At 38.0% G+C, this 12,764-nt stretch overlaps 1 protein-coding gene across 8 annotated transcripts in view; it reads left to right on the top strand.

The window, feature by feature from the left end:
* Positions 1–12,764, top strand: part of LOC125236157 (brain tumor protein) — an 834,846-nt gene that overhangs the window by 718,803 nt on the left and 103,279 nt on the right. Inside the window, exon 1 of one of the 8 annotated variants that reach the window (XM_048142862.1) lies at positions 809–826. The exons of the other annotated variants lie outside the window; for them this stretch is intronic. Coding sequence (XP_047998819.1) covers positions 825–826 — 2 coding nt within the window. The 5' untranslated portion in view covers positions 809–824. Of the gene's footprint in view, positions 1–808; positions 827–12,764 lie in introns of those variants that run through there. 8 annotated transcript variants of the gene reach the window in all.

A 12,764-nucleotide genomic window follows, 5' to 3' on the forward strand; every position in this document is an offset into this window, starting at 1 on the left:
ACTGACGGAGCGGTTAAATCTGTTTTATCTGTGTAACCCATTCGTTAATGAACAAACGGATTGTCCCTACAATCGGGCTGAAAACCATTGTTCAGTTTTGGAATCCTACTAAAATTCCCTCCAAAGATATTTCGAGGGTTTTTTGAAGACTGAGGGTCTCTGTTTCTCTAAGATCTACAGAGCGACATGAAATAGAAATTATGATAAAGTAGGAATTAAATGAGGGCGCCTCTTTCTTTGTAATTGTCAGATTTTTGACGTAAAACAAATTTTTATCAAAAAAAAATTTAAAAAAAGTAAATAAATCATTTATTCAGAAAAAATAACCTGGCTACATTTATTAAGGTGCCCGCCAAACTGTAAAAACAGTTTGTTGGTGGAGACATAGGTTGGTATATGTACGTACTATGTTGCATTGTATTGCCGATCTGACTGACGTTGATACTTTGTGTCAAGATCATAGTCAATAGACACAGACAATTAGAGTGCTAGTTTTGCGATTTCTGGGTTGGTTTCGTAAAACTTGCTCAATAAAACCTTAACTATTTTTAGACCATCAAATGTATATGAGATATGAGGACTACAAAAACAACCTGTGAATCCATTTATCTCTTTGGTCGATTTTAAATCATTTGATTTTTACTCATTTAATTTAAGAGCTTTCAACAACACAAATATTTCTCTTAGAATAATCTAGTTATGATCTAGATCTCTTATTAAGTTTATTTTCTTTGTAATTTATTTACTTATCTAACTTTTCTTTATATTTCTAATAACTATGTCTTTGTTGCAGGTAAGTTTGCAGTTTGCAGAAAGGGTTTTAAATGTAAATATATTTAATTTAACTGTTCGTCGTAAAATAGATAACTTATAAATAGTTTTACTAAGAACGCACTTATTTCATTAATGGAATTCAAGCGAATGCCAAGAGATAGTAGTTGATCTTAAAACATTTAAATTTGAAGATAAAAGAGCTTAGATATTGCAATTTTTTTTTAATAGGAGGCAAACGAGCAGACGGGTCACCTGATGGTAAGCGATCACTGCCGCCCATGGACACCCGAAACACCAGAAGTGTTGGAGGTGCGTTGCCGGCCTTTGATGGGTGTACGGTACGCTCTTTTCTTGAAGGTCGTATCGGTCCGGAAATACCGCAGACGACAATTCATTCCACAGTTTAGCTGCACATTTTATGCTTGACCTGACGTTTCGAACATGAATTTGTTTCTAATCCCGAATATTATAATGTCGCATCTGACCAAACATTACCTAATACTTATGTGTACGCATTGGGCCATTAAGACCGATCTAAGAATTATAACTTATGAGTGAAAATAATGGAAGGTTACATCAACATAATCTTTGTGAGACGAGTTTATGATTGATTATTTTATGTAGAGTAAATTCCCTAAATATGGACTACCATAAGGATTTAATGAAATAAAACGCAGAACTTTGAAGTTAGACAAGTGTAATTAAAGTCAATCAGTCGAGAAACTATCTAGTGATTATATCTTATGCTGAAATTGCATCCAAAAAGCAAATCCTCTAAGAATATTTTTGTTTTTATAAAATGTGTCAAAATTAAGTGCTACAAAAGAAGAGCTTAATATGGACTACTGGGTATTTAATTCAGACTGGGGGTACAAAATATGGACCACGATACTTTTAGTGTGATATAAGCACAACTTTGCAAAAATATATGAGGAACTTGTTAATGTAAATAGTCTTAAATGACAAATAAATATGTTTTTTTAACCCCTCATAATATGGACCACTAGACCATATTTGAAACCTCACCATTGGTCCATAATAAGAACCAGTGGCATTTGAACGTTAAACATTTTTCAAAAATTATAGGTATGACGTGCAGTTACACATTAAATCAAGAACATTTACTAACAAATCAACGTTTCTAAAATATTGAGATTCAAGAATAAGCGACCGTAAATAAAGCAGTAATAATCTTACAAAATTCACCCAAAAATTACATCAAATGTGCTTATAATTTCAAAATGGCGATCACTGACACGAGCGGACATGTAGCTTCGCTGCAATCGACTGGCGGAGCGGGGCGACGCCAGAGCATCGAATGCTACTAACTTCACTACGATAACAGCGACATCTAGCGAATAATTGCCATAGTCCATATTATGTGACTAGTCCATATTTAGGGAATTTACTCTATGGCATTAAATTTCAGCTCTCGTGAATTTATGGGAAGTACTAGTTACTAGTTAATTCTGATCATGAGTGAGTGAGTGTCATAAATGCGAAACTTTGCTTTCGCTTAACTTCGGAATTAAATGACCTGCTGGCTTGAAATTTTGAATTTTAAGTATGTGATTATAGCTTACTGGATGAGGAAAAGTTCTGCGTTCTGGTCTTATCCAGAGGTTCTCAAATAGGGGCCTGAAAATGCGGCGAAATGGTTCCAGTAAAGGATCGTACGGCAGTGTTTAGTTTGCTTCGCACTCGACTTGGCGGGGGCACTGCCGTGCCCCCTGATATCTGCACTATTAGTTCCTTCCTTAGCATATCCACTATAATACTGAACCAAACGATTACTCAATTAAAAACCAAATGTTGAAAATGGAATCCCGTGCTCGAATTTCAAAACTACCAGATCAACAACGTTCAATTTCAAAAATCGAACAGCATCACAACAGAGCCAACATTCACAAAGCAACACTGCGTTGCCAACCGACCAGTATAGGCTAGTTTCCTATACTTACAATAAAATATTTTATGCAGTGCACGAAATAAAGCAGCACATAATTACAAGAAAATATGGACAGTAGTTATTTTTAAACATCATTTATATTTAATAAGTAATAAGTCAAAGAGAAAAATATAAAGTAAATGAATTCACCGTGACGTCACTCCTCAGTAATTCATAGTAATTCCATATTAGCAAATCGTTTTGACCGTTCTTAAAAAGAAGCTGATTTGACTAGTAGGAAACTAGCCTATTGTATTTATTTTGGGATACCCCCATTTGCCAGAATTTCATTTGCCATAATTTTAATTGCCATCCTATTCAACAATCATAATATTGTTTCTCATAACATCTTATGCCATAATCATTGTTTACTATATTAATCTAGTGCCAGAAACTTTGTTTCCCATAAAGTCAGTTTCCATAATGTCATTTGTCAGAATCATCGAAATCCGTAATTACCACATTCCATACCATCATTTGTCATACAAATTAGCATCCAGAAAAGTCAATTTCCATAATGTGCTTTGGCAGAATCGAAAACTACTATAATAGGTACTAGAAGGACTAGAGAATGAAACTGCTATCAGAAAGTAGGTTAGGTTAGGTTAGAACTGTGACCCCCTGGAAAATGAAACTGCTATCAGAAAGTAGGTTAGGTTAGGTTAGAACTGTGAACCTCTGGAAAAGGAAACTGCTTGAAAAGTAGTTTAGGTTAGGTTAGAACTGTGACCCCCGGAAAATGAAAATACTATCAGACAGTAGGTTAGGTTAGGTTAGAACTGCGACCCCTGGAAAATGAAACTGCTATCAGAAAGTAGGTTAGGTTAGGTTAGAACTGTGACCCCCTGGAGAATGAAACTGCTGGAAAAGTAGGTTAGGTTAGGTTAGAACTGTGACCCCTGGAAAATGAAACTGCTATCAGAAAGTAGGTTAGGTTAAGTAATAATATGGGCAACAATTAATATGGCAATAATTGCTTATGGCGTTTGAATATTCTATGAAACCATATTATTGCACTTAATAATATGGCTAACAAATAGTATGGCATTGTATGATTATGGAAGGTAATATTCGGATAAACAACGAGTATGTCATATGATTTTTATGGTAAACAAATCATTCGGGCAAATGAAATTCAGGCAAGTTAGATTCGGGCAAATGAATATTATGTTAAATGACTGTCGGGCAAACAATAGACAACCATTTATTTTGATAATACCATGGACGATATTATGTATACCGGGACTGATAATCTCATACAAAAAAGTGTACCTCCCACAATTCATGGATAAAACTAAGTGGCGCTGTTTCACAACCTAGAAATCACAGAAATTCTACTCTTTAATATTTTTACGTTTACTTCATTTATTTTAAGAACAAACGACATATTTCTTCATTTTGATATCGTGATACCACTTCAATATTAAAAAGGGAATTGTAGGCCTCATCAATGTAGTTATGATAGTATTTAATAGATGTCACTAACGAACAGAGGTACGATGCGTATTAGTATGAAAATAAATTGTCAATCCTTTATAAATTATCATTGACAGTACAGTTATTCTGGTCCTTCGGGTCTTATTGTACTAGATACAAACTCGCCGTCGAGTATTTCGTGCTTTGTGAAGGTGGTGCGGACAGCGCCCCCGGTTCAACTGTTCCAAATGCTTACCGAACGGATAGCTGTTAACACGTAACATTATATCCGGAAAATCATATACATATCTCTATCCTTATCACTCATATGGATATTGTAAGAGCGAGTTGACGATCTTGAAATTTAGGAACTCATCTGTGATATTGTATTTTGTGCGCGATTGTAGCGTCATCTGACAGTAACGCACCCTATTGATAATTAAAAAATAACAAACCGGTGTTGAATTAAGCTTATTAAATATAACATTCATCATCCTCATCCTCCTTGCGTTATCCCGGCATTTGCCACGGCTCATGGGAGCCTGGGGTCCGCTTTGACAACTAATCCCAAGATTTGGCGTAGGCACTAGTTTTACGAAAGCGACTGCCATCTGACCTTCCAACCCGAAGGGTAACTAGGCCTTATTGGAATTAGTCCGGTTAACATTCATGATATTCATATTGCTTTTTTTTGTTTTTCTGCGTATGACATAATTTTGTGACAGTGACATCTATTGACTGATACAGAAGTAAAGGTTCAGTTATATTACGTTAGATGGCGCTATTATTTCTTTCCCATTTGCACCTAATCTCATCACTAGATGGCGTTGTTCGTACTTTTCATACCTAAAACGCCTTTTATAAGTTTCGTTAACCTACGTGGATATGTCAGTTGGACAAACTTGTAAAATTAAGTATTGGCAGCACGCCGATGATGTAATTCTGATACAAATTGTAGTCGAGTTTCAGTCTGACTGACTGACTTTATCGTCCCTAGGTTAAGGATGATGTTTATTAAATTACTACATTAGGCTAATTATATTGGCCATCTCATTTTCCAAAAGGCCTACTTACACTGGCCGTAAAATCGCCCGGTACGCGAGAACGCGCCGGGGCGGGGCGGAAGTGACGAATCCCGCCGTTGCCACGGCAACCGCCGTGTTTACCGCGCCGTATCGACCCGCCGGTGCAACGTGCCAGGATAACGTGCAGCGATGTCCCGTTCTCCATTTCAAATTTTGAAAATCGAACACGGCTCAGAACGGTTACTGGCTGACTACAGTGCTACGTAAAAAAGTAGAAATTAAAAGGGCGCCACTTTGTATGTAAATATCACGCTATTGAATTGATGTAACATAGTTAATAAACATATACTCTGTCAAACAAGTCTGTCAGTAAATAAGAACAAAGAAAACTATAGGTATCCTTTTCTATAGCACCCTAAAGAAAAGGATGCATATAGTTTTCTTTGTTCTTATTTACTGACAGACTTGTTTGACAAAGTATAGCAACAATATTGTATGGAATTTTGATAAAAATAAAGTCTAACAACGCACGTCCTTCGAAAAAAAAATAACTCGTAGCGTTTGACGTCAAAAATGTGACATTTACGATTATTACTCCAACAAATAATAGTTCGTCAACTGTCAACGTTTCAAGCGTAAATAAAAAAATAATTCACAGTACTTAATTTAGTCCGATTTAACCATTGAGTTAAAAAAAATCCTTAAAATTCTGTTCAGAAAACATTTCAATGATGAATAAGCAAAAACGGTTTTTTACTTATTTATTTTCCCCGTCACATCAGTATCCTTTCAAGTGTCGTCAACGGGATGTGAAGCTGAAGCGTTTTCGTTCAATAGAACCTGTTTATTTATTTTTGAGCCTTTATGCTGAGAGTTACTGAAGCGTAATTTTTGGGGATTTTAAATTCACCTCTTATTTTGAACATTGTAAATATTGTAATATCAATCCATAAATGCTATATAGGCACAGAATATATAATAGTACAAGTACAGAAGGCTCACTCCTTTGATGTGCACAAAATGCCGCCATTCTAAATTCTTACCTACAACAAACGGCTCGCACGAGAGCAGCCGACATTGAATTCTACTGCGCCGCGCGAAGGTCGTCACCACTGAATGGGCCGCGAACTCGCGGCCGCCGGCATGTACTTGTAGCGCGACGATAGAATCGCGGAGTGAGCTGCCCCTGATATAGGAGAGGTGGTTTATTGCAACGAGCTAAGGTAAAGAAATGTACACATATTTATGAACTCGACTGTAGACTGTACCTACGACCTAAGGCTAAGGCCCGCGAGCCAAGTCCGGCCTGCGAAGGGTTGTATCTGGCCCGCCACCGGTTCTTCAAAATAGTTTGTGATATGATATGGCCAGCACTGTACTAAAATGCATTTTTGGTGTAAATCTGACGCGCCTCTAAAATTCCTTCATATTTTGGCCCCAATGCAAAGTTTGCCCACAGATAATCTACAATCAATGTATATAACACCGTCTATGTAAAAGGCAAATTATTTATTTAATGTAGTTTTTACGAATGGACTGCCATCTAACCTTCAAACCCAGAGGGTAAGGCCTCTTGATTTAGAGAGAGCCTCTTGAGATTAGTCCGGATTCCTCACTCTGTTTCCTTTCACCGAAAATGGAATGGTACCTAAATATCAGATGACATTTCGTTTATTCCAAAAAACGTAATGTTAGAAGCGAGTTTGAGACGAATTCTAAACTTTAATGCGGTTTTTAACTATGAATAGAATGATTCTTGGGGAAGGTTTTTAGGTATATGTGAGGTTTTATTTTAAATTGATTGAAATATGTCGATAATGGGTTATCAAGTCGGCGAAGATTTCGCTGCTCAAGGGCTTCAATCGAATACGCTGCCCATACCGATTGAGATATAACAATACAATATGGTGGAATTGTACCACTTACCAATAGGTCATCAAAAAAGTCCGCATATGCTTATGCTTATATTTTACGGATAACTTATATATGCATACTGTCGCCATTTCTAAGATAATCCCGAGACGGGCCGCTAGTAGTACCTAATTACGTACCCCCTTATTCATAAACGTTCACTAAAGTTATCAAGCTGATAAAGTTCGTTTGTCCCTTTCTATTACACCAATACGTCGGAAAGGGACAAACGAACTTTATCGGCTTGATAACTTTAGTGAACGTTTATGAATAAGGGGGTAAAAGAGCAAGCGTTGAACCACTCTTGTAAAATGATCCTTTATACGGTGACATCGCAACTCAAGAGGGCCCCTACCGCCTTCGATTATTTTTCGCGTGGCAACACCGATTTGTTTTTTAAACGCGATTGCGTGTGGACCATTGCTTTTAATTTAAGTAATTGTTTCGTCAATCCTAGGAGATTTATTCTCTCTTTTGTTCGCTTTCCTTCCTTGTATTCACCGAGCTCGTGGTGACGATAAATTTGGCTGTGTTCTTTTGTGTGCCTATTTATTATTGGACGCGGTTTTTATTTAAAACACTCGGGGAAAAGGGGAGTTTTTAGGGTTCAGGGCAATTGAAATACTTGTAAAATAACGATGTGAATTTATTTTTGAATGTATTTGTATTTTTTATGCTATGCCAATAAGTATGATTTTCTTTTAATATTGTTTTTCTTTAGGGTTTCGGTAATAGACATCACTTATTTTATATTTTTGTATAGGTATATAAGTCTGTTTATGGGTTTAGAGGCCCATTTTTAGGGTTCCGTAGTCAACTAGGAACCCTTATAGTTTCGCCATGTCTGTCTGTCCGTCCGTCCATCCGTCCGTCCGTCCGTCCGTCCGTCCGTCCGCGGATAATCTCAGTAACCGTTAGCACTATAAAGCTGAAATTTGGTACCAATATGTATATTAATCACGCCAACAAAGTGCAAAAATAAAAAATGGAAAAAAATGTTTTATTAGGGTACCCCCAACATGTAAAGTGGGGGCTGATATTTTTTTTCATTCCAACCCCAACGTGTGACATATTGTTGGATAGGTATTAAAAAATGAATAAGGGTTTACTAAGATCGTTTTTTGATAATATTAATAGTTTCGGAAATAATCGCTCCTAAAGGAAAAAAAAGTGCGTCCCCCCCCCCCTCTAACTTTTGAACCATATATTTAAAAATTATGAAAAAAATCACAAAAGTAGAACTCTATAAATACTTTCTAGGAAAATTGTTTTGAACTTGATAGGTTTAGTAGTTTTTGAGAAAAATAAGGAAAACTACGGAACCCTACACTGAGCGTGGCCCGACACGCTCTTGGCCGGTTTTTACAGAATTAATAAGCAGTAGGCACCTATGAAAATAAGCCATTTCGACATGGACAGCGTTTAGATTTTTATTATAAAATTCGTTTCATATGCTTAAAACCAATGACAATATAATACGGGACAGAGATTAAAACTAGATGGCGCTGTTTCGCGGCCTGGAAGTGGGCAAAATCATATTTTTCCCCAAATCATTTTTCGAGTTTTTATTTTTTATTAAAACAGATGACATGCGTCTTTATTTTAATATCATGATGTCATGTCAATACCTGAACAAATAAATTTTGTAGGCATCATCAGTGCAATGCCATTTGCTCTTTTAAAACCGGGTCTGCGGCAGGACTCGATGGCCTCAGCCCACAACATCTAAAGGATTTGACATGCCCGTCCTTAGGGGATGTCGGCGAACAATTAACCAATAACATCACGAAATTAATAAACAAAATGTTCACAGGAAATATTAACTCGGAAATTGTACCCATTTTATATGGAGCAAATTTAATAGCTTTAACTAAAAAGGATGGAGGGGTGAGGCCAATTGCTGTTGGTGCAACACTTCGCCGTTTAGCATCCAAAATTGCCGTTAGACATATCTTTCCAAAATTGCAAAAGTCTTTCGAACCGACTCAATTAGGCTTTGGAATCAAAGGAGGTTGCGAAGCCGCCGTGCACGCCCTCCGCACATTCCTTAGCGACGACCAATGCGAAGTTTTGCTCAAAATTGATGTCAAAAACGCATTCAATTCTTTGGACAGAGATACCTTGTTGGCAGAAGCAAAATCTAACATTCCCGAAATTTATAACTATCTTCTCCACTGTTACGCAGATCCAACGAAATTAATGTACCGAAAAAACGAATTATCGTCAGAAGTAGGCTGCCAACAAGGAGATCCCCTGGGGCCAGCAATTTTTAGTTTGGCAATAAATCCTATCATCCAAAATTTGAAATCTAAATTTAATGTTTGGTACTTGGATGACGGGACCCTAGGAGGCGACGCCGACACTGTACTAGCCGATCTTACAGTGATCATCCAAAGATTTAACTCCATTGGCCTACAACTAAATTTTGATAAGTGTGAATTATTCATTCAAAATTCCTGTATTAACAAAGATGACGTTGTTCAAAAATTCAACTCTCTCGCGCCTAATATAAAGTTACTCGACAAGAGTAACCTTTGCCTCCTAGGATCCCCCATCTTCGAAGAAAATTTTCCTAGTTATGTTCAAAATTGCGTTTCCAAATTCGAAGAACACTCTCATCGTTTGCTCCAAATTAGCCCTCACTACGCTTTGACTGTTATAAGGTTTTGCCTATTCGTCCCGAAATTAACTTATGTGCTTCGCTGCTGCACCCTTTGGAAAAATCAAAATCTTCTTTCACAAATAGATATTATAATTAAAATTAACCTAGAATCCGTCCTAAATATAAAACTCAGCGAGCAGTCTTGGACCCAGGGATCCCTTCCCATCCGGCACGGTGGGTTAGGGATCCGCAAAATTTCCAGTGTGGCATTACCAGCTTTTTTGTCGTCAGCTCATAGCTCGTCCAGTCTCATAGGAAAAATCCTACGAACAAACTGTGAGGCTGCGGGCTTGGCTGACGCCAAAAATGCTTGGTCAATTGCTTGCCCCGGTCAAAATTTTCCCGAATATCCAAATTCTCAAAGGAGCTGGGACGACATTATATGTAAATTGACCGTTAGTTCCCTCCTAGCCCAATCCGACACTGAGGGACGAGCCAGACTCCTAGCAGCTGGAACCAGCGAAGCAGGGTTCTGGCTCCATGCACACCCTTCACCAAATTTGGGCACATTTTTAACCCCGATACTCTTCGTATTTCAGTTTCTCTTCGTCTTGGGGTCCCGGTCTGCGCCCCCATCGCTGCCCCTGTGGCCATGAGGTTGACCGACTTGGGCACCACGGGCTTTCCTGCCAACGAAGCGCTGGCCGCTTCTCGAGGCATGCTGCCCTCAACGACGTGATCCGCCGGTCTCTTGCGTCAGTCAATGTGCCGGCCCTTTTAGAGCCGACCGGCATATCTAGGACGGACGGTAAGAGACCGGATGGGATGTCGTTGGTTCCGTGGAATATGGGACGGGTGCTGGTTTGGGACGCAACTTGCGTTGACACACTGGCCCCGTCTCATCTCCACCGAACCTCTGTGAGGGCAGCGGCAGCAGCAGAGGCGGCCGAGAAAATAAAGGTAGGAAAATACAGCGGTCTCGGCGCCGAATATATTTTTATTCCATTCGGCGTCGAGACCCTTGGTCCGTGGGGCCCTGGCGCTCTGAGTCTCTTCAAGGACTTATCGAAGAGACTAAGAGACGCCACCGGCGACCGAAGAGCTGGCAGCTTCCTCGCTCAGCGTATTAGCTTGACAATCCAGCGAGGAATTGCTGCCAGCGTCTCCGGTACTATGCCACAGGGGCCGTTTTTAAATTTACTTTAGTTTAATTTTAGATTTATTTAGTTTAATTTAATTTTAATTTTAATTTTATTTTAAGTTTAATTTTAGATTTAATAGTTTAGTTTTATTGTAAGATAATTTTATGTTTTACAAACACATCATCAGTGTAGTTATGATACTATATTTAATAGGTGGCGCTAAAAAGTCGAGGTACGATTCTTAGTAGTAGTACACAATATTTAAGTGCAAAATAGAGTTCTTTATTTTTATGCATTTTATTTTACCACTCACGACAGATTACAATCTACCCATCAGACCCATCTACATACATCTACATGGCCAAGCCGGACATACTACATAATTACATAGGCCTTATTCAAGGGTTAGGTTACTAGGCGGTTTTTGCCATAGTTATCGCACCTGCCTAACCGCAACGACACCTGGCGTCAAATCTAATCGTAACGCATTTAACGGTTTTATTTGTATACGTCAGCTGCTTAAGATATCGGACTGACTCTAAAGTGTAGGCTGGTAACAGTTTTATTTGTATAAGTCAGCTTCGGAGATCAGACTGGTGCGAAAGAGATGAGAGGGACGTGCTAGCATGGTAGGATTGGTTCTCTCTTCTCCGCTGGATGATAATCCCATATCTATGTATATTATCTAAGTATGTCTTGTGATTGTGGTCGGGGCTGCTGCAGATGCTGATCAGGAGCGGATGATCTGCATCCATCGGTTTCTGCCCAGCTGGTTTTTGACAACCGTGTAGACAGCAAGCCTGTTTGCCAACATCACCTACTATGTTTTTTTATAAAAACCGAATTCAATATTTTAAAACAAACGAAATCCGCAATTATTTCCCGTTCCGGTTCGTATTTAAAATGCGATCGTCTCGTGTTTACTTTTCCGAAGAATAAATTACGTTTGACATGCCATGGACCGATTGTTGTTTGCTTATTCGATTCATTTTATTATGCTCTATTGAAACAGTATTTAGTTTTACTAACGAATCGAGTTTGTTTTGTTTTGCAAATTTGCTGACAGTCAAATTATTTAGGTTAATAGTTGTTGATAAGATAGATGTAATAGGTAGTATATTGCCACATGTTCTATGAAAATACTGTCAACAGGTGGCTCCTAAGTTAGGCTATTGGAAATACTTACACAAACAACAACAACATGTGTAATGATGACGCCGCAGGTCTGCATTTGTTGTTTTTGTTTAACCGATACAACATTCAATTTTTAGTTGCATGCAAAGCATGTGACTCCTTATCCTCTGAATATGTGTACTAATATTTGTAACACCTTAAAATTTCATGACTTCTACAATCCGTAGTATTATAGAAACGCCATTATCCCTTGATTAAGACGCTACGGGAGCGAAAATGCTAAAATGGAAAGGAGTCCCCCTTTCAATTTGGGAATTTCAGTTAAATATACAAGTGTTATTAACTAGATTTATCGAAAAAAAATTGTCCATTAAGAACAACTCAGTTAAAAGATATTGCGAAAAAATCTTTAAAATCGAGGTTCCGCTCTCGACTGTTTCCTCCTTCAAAACTTATTTAAACTTTTTAGCTAATTGTTACCGATCTTGAGTATCACACCTTTTTGAGCCATATTGAAAAAGGCCGTTTTTAGAAATTTTTGATTGGCTCTAGCGTCTTTTAAAATAAAAATAGCAAAAAAATCAAAACGTTCCGACACAGATAAAAATAATAATAATCTGTAAAAAAATCATTGCTCTATCTTCAAAAACCAGGGAGGAAATAGTCGAGAGCGTATGTATGGAGAATTGACCTGTATCGTATCGTCTTAACGATGCTCTGTATTAGCACAAGTAGGTACAATAGAATAAGAATTTCTAACACAACTGACAAATTGGCAGCCTTTGCCTTACCGACCAAACTAACCATATTGT

This window comes from Leguminivora glycinivorella, chromosome 18, assembly GCF_023078275.1.
Source record: "Leguminivora glycinivorella isolate SPB_JAAS2020 chromosome 18, LegGlyc_1.1, whole genome shotgun sequence".
NCBI lineage: Eukaryota > Metazoa > Arthropoda > Insecta > Lepidoptera > Tortricidae > Leguminivora > Leguminivora glycinivorella.